Source organism: Apteryx rowi, unplaced genomic scaffold, assembly GCF_003343035.1.
Source record: "Apteryx rowi isolate R43461 unplaced genomic scaffold, aptRow1 scaffold_126, whole genome shotgun sequence".
NCBI lineage: Eukaryota > Metazoa > Chordata > Aves > Apterygiformes > Apterygidae > Apteryx > Apteryx rowi.
This window is the reverse complement of record NW_020447486.1, coordinates 44,804-67,899: the sequence shown is the minus strand read 5'-3', so window position 1 is coordinate 67,899 and position 23,096 is coordinate 44,804. Positions and strand designations below refer to the sequence as shown.

At 45.2% G+C, this 23,096-nt stretch overlaps 1 protein-coding gene across 1 annotated transcript; it reads left to right on the top strand.

The window, feature by feature from the left end:
- The first annotated feature begins 391 nt into the window (after nt 1-391).
- Nucleotides 392-22,886, top strand: LOC112961010. The gene is made up of 7 exons (XM_026055801.1): nt 392-1,201; nt 9,611-9,772; nt 13,977-14,163; nt 15,184-15,338; nt 16,584-16,610; nt 18,205-18,323; nt 22,767-22,886. The coding sequence occupies exons 1-7, from the start codon at nt 392-394 to the stop codon at nt 22,861-22,863; spliced, it is 1,557 nt and encodes a 518-aa protein (XP_025911586.1). The 3' UTR covers nt 22,864-22,886.
- Nucleotides 22,887-23,096: the final 210 nt, after the last annotated feature.

Below are 23,096 nucleotides of genomic sequence, written 5' to 3'. Positions count from 1 at the left end.
CAGGCTGAAACACCATGTGCCCCTCTGCATCTGTACACATGAAATCACTGAAAAGTCATTTGAATACATGTGTTGTTTTCTACCTATCTACTAAATCAGAACTCCTTGTGCGTTTATGCCTCCCTCTGAAGCAGTCTGGGTCTATGAAACACAACATTTCTGTTGTAGCACTTCTGTTGGTCTATAAGTTAGCTTCATATAGCTCAAGAAAAACAGATCAGGACTGCCCCCCCTCCTACTTCCCTAGTATGGACAGTTTTACCTTTCACTATAGGACTGGCACTGTAGCACTATAGAATAGACTGAGTTTTGCAGTCTCTTGTGACTATTTGTTTCTTTTTAAACAGGTAAGAAGAGCCCACCTGCTGAGGACACTGTAGTGCTAACACATATGAAAATACTGAGCAATGAAGGAATTCAAAATCCAGGGTTAATACCTGAGCCTCCAGCTGAGACAGATGGCACAGAAAAATCCCATCTCCCTGGCGTCAACCTCCCACCAGCCTGCCACGGAAACCTGAATGCAGCAGCCACACCAGCAAATCCAGATTATGCAGATACTCCAGCGAGCACAGACTATGTAGCCACACTGCCTGACCTCAGCACCTTTGAGTCCAAGTGCCGACTTCACAGATTCTCCAAATTTGAATCAGAGGACTCGGGGGTTGAACTGCCTAGTGGGGCTAATTCTCCATCAACGCCAACGGGTTCAGAGAAGAGCTTTGTGCTTCACAGCAGAGACTCATTTTGTGACTCTGGAGTGCTTAGCACCTCCTCTTCTCCAGAAATTGACCATCTGATAATAAGAACATGTAAAGAGCGGGCCAGAAAAGCTAGCCACCATGGCCCAGAGAGTGAAAAGCAAGCTGAGTACTACAGCCAGGAGGTAGACGCTGTGCAGGTTCCTACAGCTTCCCCTGGAGACTTCAATGTCCCTCAGGAAGGAGGAAGTCCCAAACAACATTTTGACCAAAGCAAAAGGCAATCTCTGGAAAAGCAACCTACCCAAGAGACGGACCTTCCCAGGGAAAACACACTTCCTACCCCCGCTCCTGTAGAAGAGATAAAGACAATTGCTGACCATTACCCAGAGACCTTTGGCAGCATGCAAGACCTTCAGATCCATGAACATCAGCTGAAGAAGTACCCCACAAGTGACAGTCTGGATGAATACATGGATGAATGCTGTAGACTGAGCGAGGTAAGAAAGGCACATAAACTGAATCTTATAGCTAGGCTTGTCCAAATAACTCACTCAGGTTCTATTGTCTGTCAGCAAATTAGGACGCATCTGAGTTATTCAAAAAATCTCCCCTGAAACTATTACTGATCAGTAAATGGTTGCAATTGATTTTAAGAGCTCTTTTCATGGCAGTGAAATTCTGAAGTAATTCACATTTATTGTACTGGACGAGGAGGACTAACAGCTCATGAGGATCTGATGTTTCATAGAGCCTTAGATTAGAGGATATAATTGCTTCTGCTGTTAAACACAAAGGTTGTGAAGTTAGTCATCTTGCAGAGTCACAGCATCTCTGATACATGGGATGGGGATCAGAACGTAGTGCCTTTTTTAAGGCCAAGTTATTCCTGTTCCTGGGAACAGCTGGAGAGTTGTTGGGGCTCAGAAGTTTGGAAGAACTTGTCTAAGGGCTAGCTCATTCCTGTTCCAGCCTGGAGTTGGCTCAAGGGCCTCTCTCTTGAATAGTGAGCAAGCAGGGAATTTATGCGCAAACTCCTATCTTTGCTGTGCTGGAGATGGAGATCCCATTTTAAATCACCCACACAACCGTGGTGGAAATCTCTATATTTTGAGGCTGACAAACAGAGGCTTTGCGTAACTGCAAAGACGTATCATTTTCAGCAGCTTGTCCTACTCTGAACTCTGTTTCCCCATTGCTGGGTGCACTGTGCAGCTGCTGAATCTGCCATGCAGCTACAGAATCGCTTCAGTCACTGACAGGCAAATGAAAAGCCCGTCTGTGCACCTGCTCCCATACTGAATGCTGGCAAACGCTCACTCCAGTACTTGCCTGAAGCCCCACACCGACTTGCTGACAGATTGCTGACTTGCTTACCTGCTGCCACGGCTTCCAAGAACCAGCAATGAAAAGATCTAACTGGGGAATTAATTCTTGAGAGAGAGGGAGACAGACAGACCAAAGAGCCGCATGAGCAAGGGGAAAGGACGGGGCAGGCTAGGTGAAGAGCTGTCACACAGACACACCAAACACATCGAGCAGTGCATAACGGGCAGTTCTTTTCAATAGACGCAGTGTGCTACTTTTCTCTCTGTTGTTCATCTCTCTAGTCATCAGAGCAGCAGGGCCTGCCACTCACATTCTCTTTTTTTCTTTAAGAGGGAAGAAAGAGGTCAGAAAGATGAGTGTATTGAAGTCTTGTATCTTAAAGACATTTATTTAGGCATCCTAGTTACTCCCTGTTTTAGAAGGAATTAAATGCCTGCACCTTTTAAAGAGGTACTTCTGCTAACATTTCCTGAGTTTTGGGGAACTGTGGATTCTGATGGCTCAACATGAAATGTGCTACAGGGACGAGTTACCAGAAAGTGCTGGCCCCAAGACTCCTGAAAAGCAGGACCCTTCAAAGGTGCCACAGAGGGAATCACCTCAAATCACTGACCAGGTCTGGGAAAGAGCAGCCTAAAGTTATCAGTCTTTGGGGCTGTTTTGCCATCACATTCCCAGCCATCACTTCCCACTCGAGCCTTCATTGCTGTGATAGTGATGAATTAGGATGGGAGTCAGGGAGGAAGCCAAGTGACAAGTGCTGTGTGCTGTCCATAAAATAAACACGCTTCACTGTGACCTCTCCATCCGGCTCTGAGCCACCGAGCAATGGCCTTCTCCTCCAGCAGCCAAACCCTCCCAAGCAGCAAGGAAGGTCAAAGATGGACCCTGTAGGTCAGGCCCATCTCTGTTAATGTTATATATCTAGACAGAACAAACACTGTATGATCAAACTGAGCAGCCTCCTCCTCCTCAGAGCCATCTTGCACATGCCAGAAGTAAGACACGTTTTGGGCAATGGTTGCCAGAGAGACAGCGACCTAGCCTTTTGGCAGATAGCTGGGAAAAGGACTGGAGCAAGAGAGTTTGGACACAAGGAGACTTTATAAGAAGTTACCTAAATTCCATGTTGTGCTCTGGGGGGTTTGCAGCCAGGCTGACCTTGCCTGGCAGCTCCGGCTGCCTGACATTTTAAATCCTTTGTGAAATGGAGTCTCAGTTTCCCAAAGCAAAGCATTTAAATAAACAAGAGAATAAATTAGAAAGAAGCTGAAGAGGAAATGAAGCTCTCAGTTGCTTATCTCCCCTTCTTTTTAATATCCTCACTGAGTGCTAAAGCTCTGTGCCCCAGAGCACTTTTCTTTGTTTGTTTTTCGAACCRTATAAATACAGCTGTGGCCTAGACGCTGGGGAAGTCTGCCCCTCTTAACAGAGCGTCTTCAGGCTGCCATATCTCAAGAGCAGCACTTTTCAGACTGCTGTGATGCCAGCTTATGCCCAAGCTGGCTGGAGTGACAAACACCTGTGGCTGCTGCACAGCCCTGTGGCTGCTCCATCCTACATGCCTGAGAGCGCAGGTACTGCTTATTGCAGCCCCAGAGCCTTGTCCCCTTGCTAAACCTGCACAAGTGTCCTCAGYGTCATAGAGCAGGGGCAGGACAGGGTGCAACCCTTTCAGAAACTGTGGCCCAGACAACCATCCAACCCTACAGCTGATGGATGCATCTTGGTTCACCTCAGCTGAGGTTCTGCTCCACACTTACATTGTGGTTTTCACATTTTCCTGAAACCTGTCCCAGATATAACATGGTCCTTAGGAGCCAATCTCTTGTCTGGCCTGATGTGGTCTCAGGGACTCAGATATCTCCCAAAATGCAATCAATGTTGTTTGAAAAACAGCAGGCCAATTCAGCATATTCCTGCTCTGTTTGGATAGCAYGGCAAACCAAACTGCCTCATCAAATTAATTCCTCTTGCATTAATGTCATGCTGATATAAACCGAAGTAGGCACTCTTGTAACTCTATTTAATGCCAGGATAAGCATATTATGGCTGATAGCAGCTTCCTCCATTCTGTTGCTGTCTTTGGAAGTACAGTTTTCAAATAACAGGAGGGCAGCTGGGTTTTCCCAGCCTGGCTGGCTGCGGTGCAGCTGCCGGCACTGCACTTGCTGGCACACTGGCAGCTGAGGGGGATTCAGCCGCTGGATGGGGACAGACCTTGATGTCCTCCCAGTCACCTTCACTGATGAGGCCATGTCCTAGAGAACAGGAGGCTGTCAGAAAAACAAATGCTGAAAAAGAGAGTCTGGAAGGACCAAATGTTTGGACAGTCTGGATTCATTTGGTGAAGGCTTTGGCTGAAAATATACATCACGTCATTTCAGTCTGGCATTTCTTAAACAAAACTTTTTGATCTTTTGTTTTGAACTGGCATTATTTTGAAATTCACCTACAGTTAAAAAGATGAAAGACAGTGGAAGCTGTTAACACATGAAAGATCTTTGAAGCCTAAAATAAAAGCATTTCCTTTTAAGCCACATTAAATGTTTTGGGTCAGTTTGAAGATATATAGTTTTTGATGCTTTTGCTTTGCAAACCCCTCCTCACCCTCCACAAAGTTTACATTTAAACTCAGCCCAAACCCCTAGAATAAGGAAGAGGGCGGGAGCAGCATTGCCGTTAAATGAAAAAAATCATTATTCACACAGTGCTAATTACCCTTGCCCAAAGCAGTCAAAATACTTCTCTACAGAGAGTGCTAGGGTTCGGGGGAAGTACATGGCAACCTGCGACACTGTGCCTGTAGCCTGTGCGTGCCACTCGGAGGAAACTGGAAGTTATCAGCCAGCACGGCCATTCCTGGACAGCAGGGTGGAGCAGAAATTCAGAAATATGCAGCACGATCCCTCTCTTTCCTGTTATTCACAAGCCTTTTGGTGCTGTCAGCTTTCACTGAAAAATGTTTCCCACTCAGCCCATGACATCACTGATCAATTATTCCAAGCCCATGATGTGCGGAGTGTAGTTACGTCCCTCGGCTGTTGGCAGGGTTATTGCACTGCCTCCTCCCTGGCTGTGCAATAAGGCGACAGGAGCAAGCAGTGAGGGATTTATCTGAGCGTGGAGCATTGTATAACTCAATGCTATCCACAAGAGAAAGTGAAAAGCACGGCAAGAAGCGTGGCAACCTAAGTCACTGCAAGGAGCATAGGAGAGCTCTAGTCTGAATGAAGCAGAGCTTTGCCTCCAAACTAACTCTGCCTGCTGTCCTCGGCTCCTGCTGCCACATCCAGCCTGGAGTTTTCTAGTGAGCCCAACTGAAGAAAAGCCCATCATGTGCATCAAAGCAATAGCTTACAATTTAAATCTGGCAGGACAGAATGCTGGATAGATGATAAGAAATGCAGATTTTGATTATACCTCAATTGGGCAAGAGACCTGAAAATGACTGTCCTTGCAACTCCCACTGAACTTTGGACCTTTGTAGCACTCAGATACTGCAGCAAGCACTGTTATACACGCACAGGGCCTGAGGGACAGATTCCCAGGTCTGCAACCCTGGTGATTTCAGAGGAAAAACATGATTTTACACCAGCCAAAATATTGACTAAAGGGCTCTAGATAAGAGGTAAATTCCCAGTGCAGATGTTGGTCCTGCATTTTTAGGCTGCCTAAGAAACCAATGGGACAGCAAAACTGAGCTGATTTATTGCTATCTGAGCTGGGCTCAGATGAGCTGGGCTACGTGCACTGAAAATCCGTCCCCAAAATTTAATCAGGTGAGCACTCACACAGGCAGAGATCTCTTCTCAGTTACACTGATGTAAAACCAGCTTAGTGCCCCTTAACACCACAGGGTCAAAACTTCAGTGGTGTAACTCAGCACAGTAGAGATGAAGACCCTGGCATCCTTTTTTTTTTTTCCGGCTGCAGGTCTGGTTCAATCATCTGATGTATCTGAAAGCAAAATCTGGCAGCTATTTATACATCAGGTTGTTACATTCTTACTGCAACTTTAACAGTCTGTTCTAAAATTGTGTGCCTGATCCTCTGCATCTCCACCTTTAAAACAGTGGATGAGATGCTTTTCCTGTTTTGTTGGTATCATCAGCTCAAAAATGGGTACATGGCTTTTGTTCCACACTATTCAACTATCTTCACATGGGGAACAGGAAAAATTTCAGTCCCATGGGTGAATGTTTTGAGAAGCTTCAATTGGGAGGACAGGGACTGGAAGGGCCTCATCATGGAAAATGTTTGTAGTTTTCCTATGGTTGCTACCCCCTCAACTGCTAGCAAAAAACTCTCTTAGGCGCTGAGAGGAAAATATTTAGACCAGAATGTCACAGAGCAGGTTCTACGCTGCATGTGGCATGAAGCATAAGATAGTGAATGCTGTTTAAATATTTCCAGTCTATTGAAAAGAAATTCCTGGAAGGGCCCCTGGAGAGGCACTCTCTGAGCAATCATCTGGGAGGCAACCTGCTGGATTACACAAGCTTTCTGTATTGGATGCCTGCCATCTCTGAGCAAAGCTGACCCTAATGGGCCTTGCGGCAGGGAGAGCAAGGTGAAGCATCCCCCTTAAAATCTCTTACCCTTGCATGTTGACCCCAGAGATGGCTGGTCCTGCAGGGCTGGGCAGGCACTGAAGACCTTGCCTGATTTGCCTTTTGCTCATTTGTCCTCACTAGGACTACTACAACAAAATGGAAATTAAGTCCCTATCAAATAGCTCAAACTGCCTGCCCTGAGCAGCCTCTGAAGGACGGCTGTCAAATGGGGACCTCCAGCATACCAGTTATACTAGGTCCAGCCTGCAGTGTGCTTTAGGCTCTCCACAGGAGTAAATTCTCCTTGCCCCATAGCCTGGAGCAACTGCTCTACACCTTTTCCCTCTTTTCTTCTAGGGAGCTGTGTTCATTCTTAGTAGCTTGAATTTCTCTCTAACTTTTGATAAAAGCCAGATTTTCTCCATGGCTGCCCAAAACGTGCCTTTGCTTCCAAGAGCCTGCAGCCCTAGGTACAGACCATTGGAAATCAGAGCTACCTTCTGTTCTCCTCCACCTGCCTTTTTCACCCTATAAACCTAGCAGCCATGAATACAAAGTAGCATCTTACAGTAATAGGTGCTGGACAAACATGAAACAAAAAGGCAATCCCTGCCCAAAAGTCACAGTCAAATGTTTCATGTTTTCTCCCCATTCCTGAGATTATAGCCAAACATTTTAATGTATTCTTTTTTAGAAGAACTCGCCCACCCCTTGTGGTCTTCTCTTGTGTTTCCACAGCTATCCAAGGGTCAGGTTTGTCTCTCTATAGGGCAGTATAGACCTGCAAGGCATCAGTGACTGCAATAGCAAACTGGCAGAACAGCGATTTGCTAAATGCGCAAAAAGAGGGAATAGAGTGGCAGAAAGCCTACATTTTCAAGGGGAATGAGGAATTTCTGACTGCCCATTTTGGGACAGCTTAGAAAGACCTGATTTTCAGAAGCTGTTACTCAGGTACTTTCTGAAAATCATGTTTCTGAAGCTAGACACACCAAAATCGCTAGCTGCTTTTGGACATGTTGGCTGTAGCGCACAGATCCCAGCTCTTCCCAGCAGGCACCACTTGGGCTCTGCTCTCCCAGTGGGTCCTGGGGCTGTGCCCCCTCCTGCTGTACAGACACAGTAAGGAATCTTTTTTTTTAATGGCTGAATAATCTTTATCCTGCCACCACTTCTACAGGCTCTGCCCAAGAAGAAAATAAAAACCATGAATGTGAATGACTGATTGGCGTGGAGTCATCATAATTTTTCATATGATTTCATGTGACCTATGTCCCAACCTCAGGCACAAAAGCATCTGGACATAATAATACCTATTTATAAATAACACTGTATCATCATTTGTTTAAAAAGAAGTAAATCCTAATGTTGATTATTTTTGAACACAGCATGAGCTTTCTGACATAATGAAAAGACAGGAAGAGTCCCAAAGCTGGCATTTCCCCAAAAATGTCGATTGTTGTGGGAAAGGAGACAAAGTAAGCTTCCTGCTTTTGTGGAGGGAACTTATTTTTTGAAGTAAGATAAACTTAGAGCACTGCTTTTGTAAAGATCTAGGTTTATTTTACTTACTGATATCACATGCACATCAGCAGGCAGCGCCAAGGTGGAAGTGAGCTTCTGTAGGTATTTGTTAGCTGTGCGTTCCACTGAGTCCATTCACAGTGCAGAGAGGAGCACGCTTGTAACATGCATGGGAACATCCTGAGGCCAGAAACTGTGAGGCACAGAGCAGGAGACTGGAAACACTGTTGTCCTTCCTCTGGTGCAGGATAACTGCTCTGCCTTGGCTGGGCAGCACAGCGGCGAGACTCTGCAGGGCCTGGATAGGGAGAGATCAGCAGTACAGTCTGGTCACAGCCCAAGTTATTTTGCTGATACATAAATACTGGGGGCACTTGTTCACAGGTAGCACAAAGGCAGTCCAAAAATCACATCATCTCCTAGTGCCCATTTCCCAAGTAGCTACTGTGTCTTGAGCACAACCTCCAAGCAGATGGATAAAGCTGAGAGCAAACCTTTTTCAAATGAGCAACACATGGTCTCAAAGAACCACTGCACAGTAAAACTCACAGCAATACAACATTTTCACCCTGTAGTGACTGTCTGTTCCCATGCTCCGAATAAAGGCATTTTAAGGTGATTTGTTGCTGCACTTGCACTTTCCTGACATAGCCAGACAGCAGGCTTGATCCTGCAGACTTTCTTCAAGTGTTTCTTGATGACTGAGAAAGTAGCAGCAGGGACTTAAGCTGGGATCTACTAAAGACCAATGGAAAAATGCTCTTTCACTTCAGCAGCTTGGTTGAGGCGCACATCCCTCCCACTGTCCCACTGGTGATGTGGCTCTAAGTTCAGGTGTGCCATAACTGTTGCACATTGCGAAAGGTAGACAAAATTTATCCCCAAGTTGGTCACAAAGTGGCAAATCACTGTAACCTGCATATATATGCCGTTGGGTATGAGCCAAACTCATCCCCAATACAAATTGTCTTACCTTGTACTGAAGGCTATGGGCTAAGTGAGTCACGGTGGGACTCCACTACTCCCAGCCACCTATACCATAGAGGGATACTATATGTGTTTGTAGGGATGCTGTAGCTGGTAACAATTGGAGTCCTATCTCCATGTCAGTAGACACCCAGCCAGATGCTGTAAATAGTATTTTGCAGGATGAGCATTACAAGGCTGGCTGAACCCACCTGATTGCTGTATTACTCCTTTTGCTTACCTCAGGCCCAGCAGGTGGAACTAGAAACAGGCTTTCATGAGGTTTTCCTTTGCTCCAGCTTGTGATCAGRCAGAAGAGTCCTTCTGATGGAGCATCTTGCTGGGTGATTTCAGAAAACAGCTGTGAGCAGAGAAGTTCTAGCTTGATTCCGGTTATAACCAAAGCCCCTCGTGAGAGGAAGCCTTGGTGGCTTTACTACAGCCCATGGCACTGTAAGGGGCAGGCTGGGTTCCAGCTGCTAGTAAGGATTGCTCTGCTCTCACTCTCTCATCTAAGCTTTACTATCATTGCAGGTGAACCAAGGGAACAGCAAAGCCCTGGGATCTGGCCTGGGATACCTGGAACACATTTGCCAACTGATTGAGAAGATTGGGCAGCTACAGGAGCACAACCTGCGGCTCCAAAAGCAAGTGTGCAGCTTGCAGAAAGAGCAGAAGATGAGCCGAATAAAGGAGGTAAGCAGACACCATCGTATCTTTCATTAAATGATATATATACTCAAGGCCCAAGTGGAAAGGTCAAAGTGTTTCAGGCAGGGAAGATGAGAATTTACTTGACCCCATACCCACCAGGACTGGGTGTTCTGGTCTTCAGGGAGCCCTTGTCCAGCACAGCAGCCTCAGCTTCCCTTAGGGTGGGTTTGAGTTTCTATTCTTATTCAATTTTGTTTCCCAAATGTCCTAATTACCACGTGTTTGCTTCTGTGGATTTGAAAAGGGTCCCTCTCACCTTGTGAGAGAGATGGCCAGCTCAGAATCAGGAGCTTTGACTTGTCTGCAGTTGAAGATTTTCCCAACAACACATCTACCTTCGTCAATGTTATCAAAACAAAACATTTCCATGAACACCCCCCGAAGGCAGTTYTATTTTGAACTGAAGTCCATTTTGAGGCAAGTTGAAAGCTCTTTCTTTCCCTTCTGGTTCCAAACTATCAAAATCCCAGAATTTCCGCAAAAGAGACGAATGGGGAAAAGAAGCTGTGGTACAACTACCCAGTTCTCCTTTTTCTCCTTCTCTTCCTGCCTTTCTGAAGAGAGCTGCCAAATGAAGAATCTCTAAAATGAAACATCTCAGTGTTCCCATTTGTCTTTCTTTATCAGCCAGTGCTAGCCGTGGAATTTGACTCAAATTTGCAATTCATTTCAGCTTCCTTTCAAACAGCATTTTTTAGCCTCTACATGTTTTGCTCAGCTCTACCCAAMCTCTGGTTCTCAGGTTCTTTTCTTTGGCTACCACACCAGGTTTCCAGCTCTTTTCTTCCCCTCCCTTTCTCCTGTCTTCTTTTTATTTATTTATCACCCCCAAAGGAACAGAAGAGGTTTGTCACACTCAGCTGTTTCTTCTCAACCATGCTGTGGTGAGTCTTTTATTTTCCCGACAGCATCATCCCCCCCACCTGGTGCTGCTCTCCCACCTGCTGGGACTGGATCTGCAGTAGGTGACTGACTCCTTCTCAGAGCCAAAGCCAAGTTGTGAGTCAGGTTGCAAAGCAGCATAGCCCATCATTTCCATGTACCCATCCCTCACACTCAGAGGAATGCAGCCTCCTACACAGAGCCTGGGAATTGTTAACACATTTCCTGAAGCTCTACAACTGTGAGTCATTGCTCAAAGTAACTCTTCCAAGCTACAATCTCAGGGTCAAATCCTCATCTGGTGTATGTGCCCCCTCCTCCCTGGCTCCCACTGAAATGAAAGGCACTGTGCCTTCATTTAAATGTTTAAAACTTTGATCTTTTTGGTATTTTTCAAGAAGTCTCAGCAGAGCCTTTTCAGCTGCATGTCTCACACTGTTCAGTGGGGAATCCAACCCCCAGCTGTAACATTCAGCACTCAGCACTTCCAGCACACTCTGCAAAACTGGGTGCTTCTCTCAGGTATTGCTGTGGTGCCTGTACCTCCTGTATCAGAACCTTCAGTCTCACAGCCCCTCTGTATACAAGAGAAACACTACTCCCCGTTTGCCAAGAGATATGGAGGGTATGGTCCACATGGCACCTTGGAGGGTGTCCTAAGGCTGCTTTCCAGACYGCATGCACTCTCCAAGCAGACCATGAGCGTGGAAAGATTTCCATGTCCCAGACACGGCTAGGGAACACACAACCCCCAGAGCAGAGAAGGTGTAGTTTGAYGTTGCTCGTCAGAGCAGTACAGATGTCCCCATGAGGAATGATAACATTTCTGCAAGCACTCAGGTAATACAGGTTGCTGAAGACGATAGAGTTCTACTGATTGATTCCATACGGCCYCAGGCAGTTCACATCACAAGAAGCTGAACACACACCATAACTTACAGGACTGKCCTTACCCAAGCAGGATGATTGAAAACTTTGAACATTTGGGAAGCCTTCTTTTATCATAATTCTTCTAAGCAAGTCTTCCCCAGAGAAGTATTTAATCTTTGGCAAAATGTTGTGCTGTTGCAGAGCCCAGCTTTTGCCAGAGGGAGCACGGATTCCCCCCCACAAAAGTGAGGGACATATCCTTGCCTTCACTGCCTTTGCTGTGAATCTCATTGTCTTAATGACCTCCATCCTTATGAAGAGAYCTCCCAGACATAACCACAGAAGGTGCTGCTGCATATGGTGTTGATCCTGGGACACATGAGGGACATGGTTACTCCACATCTGCTGCCTTGCAAGGAGATCTTTAATGACCAGGGCCAAAAGTATCACCTGTCATCAGATTTTCAAAGCACCCCCCAAAGCTATAGGTACTGCAAAGTGCCATGTTCATCATATTCAGATGAGATGTTACATTGAAACTGTCATTGCTTGTGGGTCTCCAAAGATGCTAAAATGGTGTTTGCCTGTCCTGGCTCCAACACCAATGAAGAGTTTGATTCCCTTTCCACTTCTGCTGGATAAGCCTTCCTTGCTCCCTGCCTTCCTAAACTCTTGTGCAACATGGTTGTACAAGGTAGAAAATTCCCCCCTCATCATGCCAGTTACAGGAGAAATGAACCRTATTGTACTGAAATAAGAGAACTGCTCTTTAATAAACCCTAAAGAATGGAGAGATTTTTCAAAATGTAAAATCTTCATTGAATTCCAAATGCCCTTACACTGATAGATGAAACATCTTCATGTAAAGCCATTTAAAAGACACCAAAACATCACTGCTCTGGCAAATGACTGAAGTACCACATACAGTGTATCTGTTTGATAACATGTAAGCAGACTATGGCATCCCATCAATAAAAATACAAGATACTATTGTCTGTGCACGTTCCTAAACAAATAATATTATCTTAAAATGTGAGTCACTGTTATAACAGTTCTGTTTATTTACACAAATGCCTCAGTTGAGCAGCTGTGTGTTTAGAAACTTGTATTCAACTCCTTCTGGGAAGCAAATCCAAAAGATGCTGAGTATCAGGCAATTTAATTTAAACACCTAGGGGTTTTTAGCATGTCACTGATGCATGGAACATTAGTCGCTGCTCTCTGTGCTTCAGCTTCCCAGCCTTTAGCAGAAACCACAAGCTTCAGAGCACCCAGTGCAGTCTCCACCCTTTAGGGACCAGCTGGCTAACAAACTTATTTACTGAGGAAAGCCATTTTAGGGGTGCAGAACCCCAAATATATGAAATCATAACCCCCCAGATGACTGTTATAACTTGGCTATAAATGGTCAATGTAAACTAACATCTTCCAATTGAGATTGGTAGAGCTACTCCTATTTCTACTGGCCAAGGACCTCAATGTCCAAAGTTGGCACTTACAAAACCATCCCTGACTGAGAGGCACATCAGTGTCAGTGTTGTAAAGACAGTGTAGAATTYACCTCAAGCAGAAAAGGGACCAAAGAATCACATACAGAAACTATCAAGCTAAGACAGGAATTCACTAAAACACAGAAGCAGATGGGAAACAAAACAATTCATGTTTGCAGCAGTGGATTTAGAAGCTGAGAAAAACCTGGTCTCTCTTGAATTTTGGGGGTTACTACAGAAATGCTGAAATTACTGCTTGGTTCAAACTACAGCACTTGGATTTCATATATGGCATTCATTCGTGTTTGAGTTGCCCCACTGGAAAGAAATGCCTCATTTGTCAGATTCAATTTGATTGGAAACTCTTCTGATGTCTGGGCCTGCTTGCACACAGAGATTTGCTTCTGGCTCATTTCTGTTCGAATGCATCATCTGGGAACACTAGTGCCAGATTCTCAGTTGCTCTCAAAAGYTGGATGCAATCATTGATTTTTCTGATATCAGCAGAGCTCCAGAGTGCCACAATTACAAGGACTGCTATATGATCAGGCAGAGAATTCACACAGGCTCAAGACAACACGGAACTCAGCTTGTTAAATGTTTTCCTCTGCTGAATAGCTATTGCATGGTAAACAAGGAACTGCTTTACTACGTTCCTGCTCTAGCTTTATAGCTTTAAGAAAACTCTTTTGTTGCTGAAAACTTGCCCTTTGATTCTTGCTTAAAAAACTGAAAATGAACCAATGGAAAATCTACATTGCCACCTCCAGGCTGCTTGGCCATTTACAGAGTTAAATTATTTGTCTGGGTCCTGACAGGTCTTGGGATAAGGCTGGACATCCCTGGGCTGGAATGCTTGTAATCTGTCTGCACTGTCATACTGCCCAGTTACCTTGGGCTGTTGCAGCCTAACAGTCTGCATACTTTCTTCTTGTTTGGTGTAGGAGTACCTTTTGCAGCATTGCTCCTGTGGAGCTGCCAACGTCTTCCTCAACTCGTACCAAGAGGTGAAGACATTTTTTACTGGGAGGAGCAGACCTCACAGCCTCTTGGTTCAGACTGGAAATRCTTCAGATCTTTCCATCATCCCAGAAATAGGAGCGAACACTGAAAAGCTGAGCAGCTGCAGTGGTGAGTTTAAATACCTCCAGCCTGCCCTCATGCTTGTCACCAACTGGTGAAATAAGCTGACCAGCAACTTCATTTTCCCTAGGAAAGACAGATGGAAACAAAGCAAGGTGTTAGTTTCCCAGCTAAGGTTTAATTCCACTGAGAGATGCATTTTAAAATGCTTTAGCTATACTAGGATTTTAACACTTGCTTCTTCGCACATGTGAAGCAGGCCTTTTTGCCCAGTGAAGATGTGGCTACAGAGATTAGGACAAATGCATTATCAAACGTGTCTGTCTGGTGGAAACTTGGCATGGCTGAATGAGTGCATTAGCACAGCTCCTCCATGGGGCTTTGAGATCCCCCCAATCAAGAWATGATTTGATCTAAGATGGAAAGCCTTAAGCCCATTATTAGTCTCCTACCATCTCAAGCAGGCAGAGAACACATTCCTAGAGAATGACTTATTCTATAGACCAAGTGGAAATAAGCTCCAGCTGCAAAGCTTGGATCCAGAGACCAACTTTTCCAGAAGGCTGAGAAGGACTGGGCTCAGCCTACTGATAATAAAGCCATCTGAAAAGTCTGGATCCAATTTTAGATGTGAACTAGCCCACTAAATGAGGCTGATTAGTTTATTTTGAACCTTGGGTCTGGGCCTGCCTCTAATACCTGGTGAAACACACAGCAGCATCACACCTCCTGGTAGGATTCAGAGTGTAATAGCCTTTAGGATCTCTAGTGCAGAGGCTCAGAAATGCTCTTTCCTTTCCCTGCCACCTTTCCTGACAATTTCAGAACAGGCCTAGAAGAAAAATAAGATCATGAGGAAGCCATTAGAAAGTTTGCCCTCGTCAGACACTTGCTTGGGCCATTTGTCTTCTGCAGCAAAGCAAGGTAGAACCAGAGTGCAGTGTGGGGACACCCATCCTTAGGGGCCTCATCCCATCTGGAGTCACAGCTTGCTGGTGGCACTGCCCAGAGGYCATCCTAGCAGGCCACTGCCGAGAAATGTGAGCAAGCCCTTGCATTTCATTGCAGGAAATGAGAGATACCTGGAATCAGGAAACAGCCATCTGATGATAGGGCTCAGGAAGTCATCGAACAATRGGAGCAACAAGGAGAATGAGTTCAGAGAAGCCTGTGGCATGGCTGAGGGACAAGCTTTTCCATCAAAGGACTCCGCAGTAAAAAAGGTGAGTGACAAGCTTGAAGCCAGACAGAGTGGGATCTGTGGAATAAGCAGGGAGAAGTTCTGCTCAGGCAAATGTGGAGAGYGCGAAGCAGGGCTCCCAGGAGAACAAACTGGCCCTGTTTGCTACTGAGCAGGGCAGGAGTAGTGAGGGCAGGGGTAGCCTGTGCCTCCCTGGCCACCCTTAAATGAAGATGATGGCTATGTCTATGAGACAAGAAAGGCATAACCATAGCACATGCCTGGCACAGGGGAGAACAGCATTGCAGACAGCAGTATTGGCTTTATCCCTTGCTAACTCCAGATACTTGATGCGTAAAGTGTCTTCACTACTGCTGCTAGTGAGATTAAARCAAGGATACATTTATTAGCAGATGTGAACATCTTAGTGGGTTGACCCTTAGCTGGGAATACTTGCTGCTAGACTGGCAGTGTGTCAGTGTAATTAACTTCAACCCCCAAAGCCTGTTTCAGAGAAACCCTATCAATGAAATCCAAGGAAGCCAGGGTGAATGCTTTTCCTCTCCCTTTCCCATTGTTTGTGGCTGCCTCAGCACTTTCAGGTTCCTGTGGGGATCAGAAGTGCTGAAATACCAGGGCAGAGGCTGTAATCAGAGTATTCCCAGCCTTACAGGAAAGAGGAAGGAGTAGGTCTCTCACGGGAAAGACCTTCTCATGAAATTTCCACCCCGAAGTTGCAAATGGGTAGCAAGCATTTGGATGAACTTCAGAGACCCAATCAAGGCTGAATCCTGAAAGGTGCTTAGTGCTCTGGCTTGCATCCAGCAAAGTTCTTGAGTATGAGCATTATTTTAAGCAYATGGGGAGCCCTGATGACTTCACAGGACTGCAGAATCAAGCTCCATACTCTTTAACCTAGATCCTAGTGCTCTCTTATTATACCACACCTTAGTACTGTCAGTCCTTCACTCTGTACTGTGAGCATGAAATATCCCATTTACTTTTACAACTGCAGGTACTGTATGGGAGTCCTGCCACACTAGTCCCTGGGTTACTAAGTGCTATATATGTGAACTGGCAGTCTAAATACAAAAGAAAGGCAAAAGGTGGAGGAAAGAGGGGATTATCATCCACATGTGAAAGACTTAACCATAAAGGGATATAGGATTTGACCAAGGCTGTGGGTGAACTCCAAGGCAAAGCTGAGAACAGAGCCCAGTCTGTTCCCAGCACTGTGAGATGGTCTCACTGGCATGTTATTTATCAGTTTATTTGTCTTTGTTTTTAGGGTCTGGACACCAGTAAGAACATTTYGGTAGGTACTACCTTGATGAATGTTTTTAATTTATATCTGCATTGTCATGGACCAAGCCCCTATAGTGCATTATACATGAATAAAAGAGGATCACTGACCCCCAAAGCTTACTGTCAAAGTAACAGCCCCACATATGTTCTTCTTATTATGCCTGACTGCATTTGACCCAAGGTTCTCCCATCCTCACTGCAGACAACAGCTTGCTGGCTTACAGAAGCAAGCAACCACTCAGGCTTTCTGTGATATTAACAGTGTTTGCTTTTCTGGGGCAACCCCAGCAGAGTGAAGGACTAACTTTGTTGAGGCCTTCAAAACCTGTCTGCAGCATGCATTATTCTTAGTAATAAAAACAAAGGTTTGATATTTTCATGATTAAACAGTCTCACTTAAGAGCAATTAACTCAATAGCACTGAAACTAGTATTGCAGTTTTCAGCTGAGCCCATGACCTCATCTGAAGTTTTCAATTGAAAACTTAGTGGAGCTTAAAGAAGAATWACCACAGTACGTTCTCCCTGGGTTGGTGTGTGAGTTGCTGGGCAGCCGCCAGGTTCTGCTCCCAAGGTGGCCACAATTCACAGAGTGATCCCTTTGCTGCGTGGTGCAGTGGGGAAGGCACCTTGGGAGACGCAGAACAATGCTGCAAACGTGACGATGGTTCTGAGAACTTCACTAACACAGGCATCATTTCTGCCCATTAAGTTAGCCCTGGGAAATGTTCTTTTCGTTCAGCCATTACTTTAGGAAATTTATAACAATGTGGCAAAAAACATGACTTTTTTCTTTTTTAAACATGACTCCTTTGAACTCACCAGGATGAGTTCAGTCCTGGAGGAAACATTAGAGAAGGCCTTATGGGACTTCCTGATCTCCTGAAAATCACTATTAGCATTTCAAATGTAAGCGCCCAGTAGCTGTGGCTTACAGACATGATGGGGAAACAAAGTCTTGATCTTTTTTAATTCAGGGTCTACAAAATGCTGCCACCTTGAAAAGGGCTGATATCAACACACTTATGCCTGTCAGAAAGAAAAAGGGAGTTAAACTGCTTTTTTGGGTTGTTTTTGTTGTAAATGGCCCCTTGTGTGGATGTAAGTAGGTAGGAAACCAAATCATGCTCTTTTCTTTTCCTGTAATACGGTATAACAATAAGGTAAAATGTGCCTTTAGGCAGCTACTCAGCACTCACCAGCAAAGTGCTTTCATTCTCTGAAACATTAACTCAGAAAGAACAGCAGGGTCCTGGACATTGAAATGTTACCAGAGGCAAAATACAAAAGAGAAGGTGTTACTGATAGTCGATCCAGCCCATCTTACTGTGTAACTAAAAACAAAGTCCTCCCCATCTGCCCAAAACAAAAAACTCAAAGCAACAATTGGCATCATATGGGCTGGGGAGCTGCAAGGGAGTGGGGGAGTCACAGTCCTGTATTAGCTCTACCAGGAGTGAAGCTCTTGCTAGGACAGTATTTTGAGTGGAAAGCGCCTGTCTTCCCATCATCCTGGAGTACCCAAAGTGTCATATGCTGGCCAGGTGAGGTCTGCCAGTAACCAGCTTCTGGCCCTGCAAGTTGTGGTTTGGTTTTGCTCCCTAGGGTGAAAGCCATGCTTGGGGAAGAATGAGAGATCTTATGAGGAAGACACGGCTGAGAAACCAGAGCAAGCTGGGGCTGTCCTCTGCTGCTCTGAAGAGCTCCTGCCCACAGCTGTACAGGTAATGGAGAACTGTGGGAGGCTTTTACTTAGCATTGGGAGGCGGTGTTGAGAGATTTACCTGTGGTTGCTGCTGAGTCAAAAGACCCCTCCTTACTTACTTCCCATTGCATACTGGTGCTCCTGGCCAGCACTGCCTTTTGCTTCCTTAGTGTCCAGGTGCTTTAAGATCCCAAGAGGATAATGTTACCTGTGTGAGAAATAATGGAAAAACTAAGGTTCTTCCCTGCAAAGAAGGCACTCACACCCAGTAGGGCCAAGGGAAGTTCACGACCACCCAGAGCCATTCCATACCCCAACATTTTTTTCTTTTCAATCCCTCCTAAGCATTCCAGTCAAGTTTAATGCTCTTCCCCATCCTCCTTCACACCTTTCATCCAGGGGAATGGTAACCCATATTGCATCTGATGCATGACAGGGTGGGGCAGTCAGAATTGGCTGGAAGGTTTCCTCTCAGAGGAAGGGGAGATATGGTTTGCTGGGCATGTGCTCTTGAGTGGGTCCTGCTTGYTGCTATGGAAGAATGGGGAAAGCACCAGGTCTCACTTCCATTCGGAGGCCTGTGCTGGTCCCTTGGATTAGTTTGTCTACCAGGCCAGTTCCAGCCTGGCCTATACCTGAGCTATCCTGTGCAGTGCACGTCTCTTCCCAAGGTGACGGCAGCACTGCCAGCTGCCCATTGCACAGGTATTCTCCACGTGCTTGCCCAGTGCTCACAGCTGGCCTGCTGAATTTGTGGTGGTTATGTATATAACAAGGTAATAGGAAGAGCCTGGGTATCTTACTCACTGGAGCAAGAGTATCACATGGAGCTGGGTACCTCCCTGTGTTTTTTCAGCTATGATCTTAGTAATCTTGACTGGAATAGYTCAAATGTGCTTAAGCCCTTCGCAGGTTTTAGTGTGGGTGATGGTTGGGAAACGGCAGTTGTTTAAGCACTCAGGAATGTCTCAGTTCCCCTTAGGTAGCCTGTACCTACATTACAAAATGCAAAAGGGAATGAGGAATCTTGTAGTTACAGCTGGAAAAACCTCTATAATTCACAGAGTGATTTTTCCAGCTGGGAAGAGCTTGGTTGGGGCCCAAACACACGTAACAGGCAAGCTTCCTCCCATTGTTTGGGAAACTGAAAGAAACACAAAGCAGAAAGAGATCAAACAGTCCCAGCTAAAATAGATGGTGAAGCAGCTGGGGAAAAAATATAAACTCTTGTGAACCTCCCTGCTAAATCTGAATAGACCCAAGCATTATTTGGGYTTCAGAAAAGTCCTGTCTCTGTAACCTCCTGCTTGGCCTCTTCTCTGTAGCACTAAGGATACTGCCAGTGCACCCTGCGTGAGAATTACAGGCTAGATCCTCATCTAGTTAAATCAGTGCAGCTCCACTGAAGGGCCAGCCCAATAGCTCCTAACAGAAATAGCTTTGCTACTTTTGTGTGGGTATTGGACCCAGCTACAACTGTCATGGAAATGTTGGAGAACAAGACCCTAGAGGGACAATTTCTGACCTGGCTGGAAGTGGAGAGCCCCAGAAATCTCACATGATGATTTTTCCAGACTGCTTTCTGTAGCTGCTAAAATGTCTTTCTCTTTCTCCACTAATGCTCTTCCTCCCACATATCTGCATACACCCCTTGCCCCTACCCATGCCCCATAACTCCCTCCAGTCTTCCTTCTCCCACTTCCTAGCTCTTGTTCCCCAGTCCTACCTCTATTTGCTCTCGCTCTCTTTACCCCACCTCCCTAGGTAACATTACATTGACATCGTCTTTTCACTGGTGCCTAGAAAAGCTGGRCACCCTACTCCTATGGCACTTTGGGCACCTAACTGCCTTCAGGCTCCTTTGAAATAAAAAGTTTGGCCTTAGGGATCAGTGAAAGCCCTGCAAATGCTGCTGGACAGAAAGCCAGGCTCTCCCCACAGCAGTACCATGATGGTAAAACAAGAAACTCTTGCTTGGCTGCAGTTCTTGACATGAGGAAACATTAAAGCTCTCAGCACTTAAAGCCACTGTCTTTGTTAYAGTTTTTGAAACATGTTTGCCCTGGCTGCTGGTCCCATTCATACATGCAGCATATGGGATCGGCTGGCTTTTGCTTAACCARGCTTCCTTGGGCTCTGAGATCTCTCCCAAGGTCTTGAACTGAAACAGGCTGGAGCTGGTTGTCCTGTATTAACATATAACTCTGAAGGAAGCACGGATTTCTTGCTTTTGACATCCAGTCCCACTTGAGTCATTTGGGCAATTTGTTTTTGTAACTAGGTCAAAGCAAATCCCCTTTCATGCTCCCACTCTGCATACGATGAATGATCCGCTCCAGGGTGGTTGTTTTGTTTTTCTTTTCTGACTTTTTTTTTTTAAAACAACCACAAAAGAATTCTCAGAGTAGAGAGAACTTGGTGCTTCCAGAAGGAGAAATGGGGGCCTGCCAAGGTAAACACACGGCACAAGACTCAGTGGTTTGTCATACATTGTTCTCAACAGGCTGAGTTTTTCATTTCATTTTCTTCTTCCTGGTAGTGCTTTTACTCCCACAAAGGAAAGTCTRTTTTGTGCAAAGGGCCAGTACAGGCCAATGAATGAGTTGATTGCAGTGTTATGAACTTAAGCAGCACATGGACCTGGATCYGACCTATGGCAGAAAAGTAGATTTCTTCCCCAAATCACTGGGGAACRATCCCTCTGCCCAGAGCAAGGAACACCTCCAAGACGGCCCACAAGACAAGACCTTTTTGCCATTCCACTTTGACTTGGTTTTAGTGACTGAAAATTGTTCTCAAATGATAGCTGAACATCAAAAGGTCAAATATTTGCCCTAGATAAACAAATAAACAGTCTGATGCTAGTTTGAATAGTATGGAGAGAATCCAGTCTAGCCTGTGAAAGCTGGGCTGCAAATTCTGCAGGAATTTGCCTTAATAAAGTTATTGCCCATATATTGCCAGTCTGTCTGACATGATAAAATACATGGGAAGACATATCTGGCTAGATTGGTGTTGCTGCCTCCAAAACTCCAGGGTCAAGTAGGAGTGCAGAGCACCTTTTGTGTCGTTTTCCCTTATTCTTCTCCCGCTCCCTAGAGGACAAGCAGAACGGGTTCACGGGCAGCCACTGCTTTCTGTGGCTGCTKTGGGGAAGCAGCCCTGCCCAGCAGTTGTTCTGGTGCTGGTAGAGATATAGAGGCAGCCATACCTGTGAAAGCAGCTGTACACAGGYGCTTTTCTGAAGCTATCCCCAACTCTTTCCTGGGGCAGGAGCTGAACGGGGAAGCTTTGGACAATCACAGCCTGGCATTCCTGCTCAGGCGCAGCTACCTACATATCTATGAGAGCTGCAGCTTTAATGTAGCTGTGTGGGAATAAACTAACGTAAAGTTAGGGCATCTTTCATTGCTAGGMTGTTAGTTTCAATTTGACAGCTGCATGAAAGCTGGCTGCTGTATGATGGCTATGTTCTGGCTGGGGTGAAGTAAGTTAGGCAGGACAGTGCAGTTCCAGCACGGCAAAAGCCACGCTCAGAACAGTCTCGCACAAAGGCTGAGAAGTGCCCCAGAAGCAGAGCCCAAGAGCTTATGGACAGCCCAGAGTTTATGCAGCTCCGAATGCTGCACTTCATTGGGAAGCTACTACCAAGGGACATCTCCATTTGCCAGAGCTGTGGGGTAGCCAAAGAATTAGAGAATAGAAGTCCAGGCAGAAGTTTGATTATTTCATTGCATAAGCTGATGAAACAAAAATCATGCAACACTGAAATTAAAAAGAAAACCAAATAGTGGTTAGAAGAGAAAAAACAAGTCTGCACCACATCAAACATGGCTTCGATTTGAAAGTGTTATCAGTAGCTTTGAAATACTTCATTTTTTGAAAAAAACAGCTTTCCTTTTTTAAACAGCAACTGTTTAAAAAGATGTTCCAAAAGATTCTTCTGTCATTAGTCTGGAGGCCTGACCTAACAAAGCCATTAAAACCACACAGGACACACTACACTAATTTCAAATGGGGGTAATAAGCAGTGAACAAAAAAAAARTTAAGCTAGATACAGTCCAGAGCAGCTAGTTTAGTCTTGTTCTTCACAATGTCTCATTTCCTATTTACTGCTTCAGCCAGAATTTTAAACTTCTTCATGAYGTTTATCCACTAGCCTGTCCCCCACCCTCACTTCCAGCTAGGCAGAAAATACTGGTTGTTCTCAACAGATGAACACAAATTTCATTTTCTTATGTTATGACTCCATGCCAAGTGATGAATTTTATAGCTCCATTTTTTGGATGCTGCCACAAATATTTGGACAGCATCTGTTTTGGAATTTCAGACTGGAGAGGAGGGAAATTATTACTCTGGGTGCAGCTTGGATGTTGGGTACATTTGCACAGCACATCAATGCTAAAAACAGCCATATATTCTGACCACTGTCAACTTTATTGCATTTTTCTATTTGTTAAGGCCAGATATAATGTCTTCGGAGCTGAGGAAAACTGAGAGGAACTCCATGATTGTTCTGGGGCAAAATAYAAAGAATGAAAACATATGGCCTTTCTGATAACTCAAGTCAAATGGAACAAGGTAAAATAATTAAAGAACTGTGTTTTGCTTGTTTCTTTTGCCTGCTCTCAGAACAGAAGTGACACAATCCTGTTCCTTCATCCAGACATGCTCCAACACGCAAAGACAGGAATAGGTCAGATTTTTGATGTTCAAATTATATGGGCTTTTGCCAGCTGAGGAGTGGCCCATACACTTCTTTTATTTTAGTAAGCCTCCTCTCCCCATCCC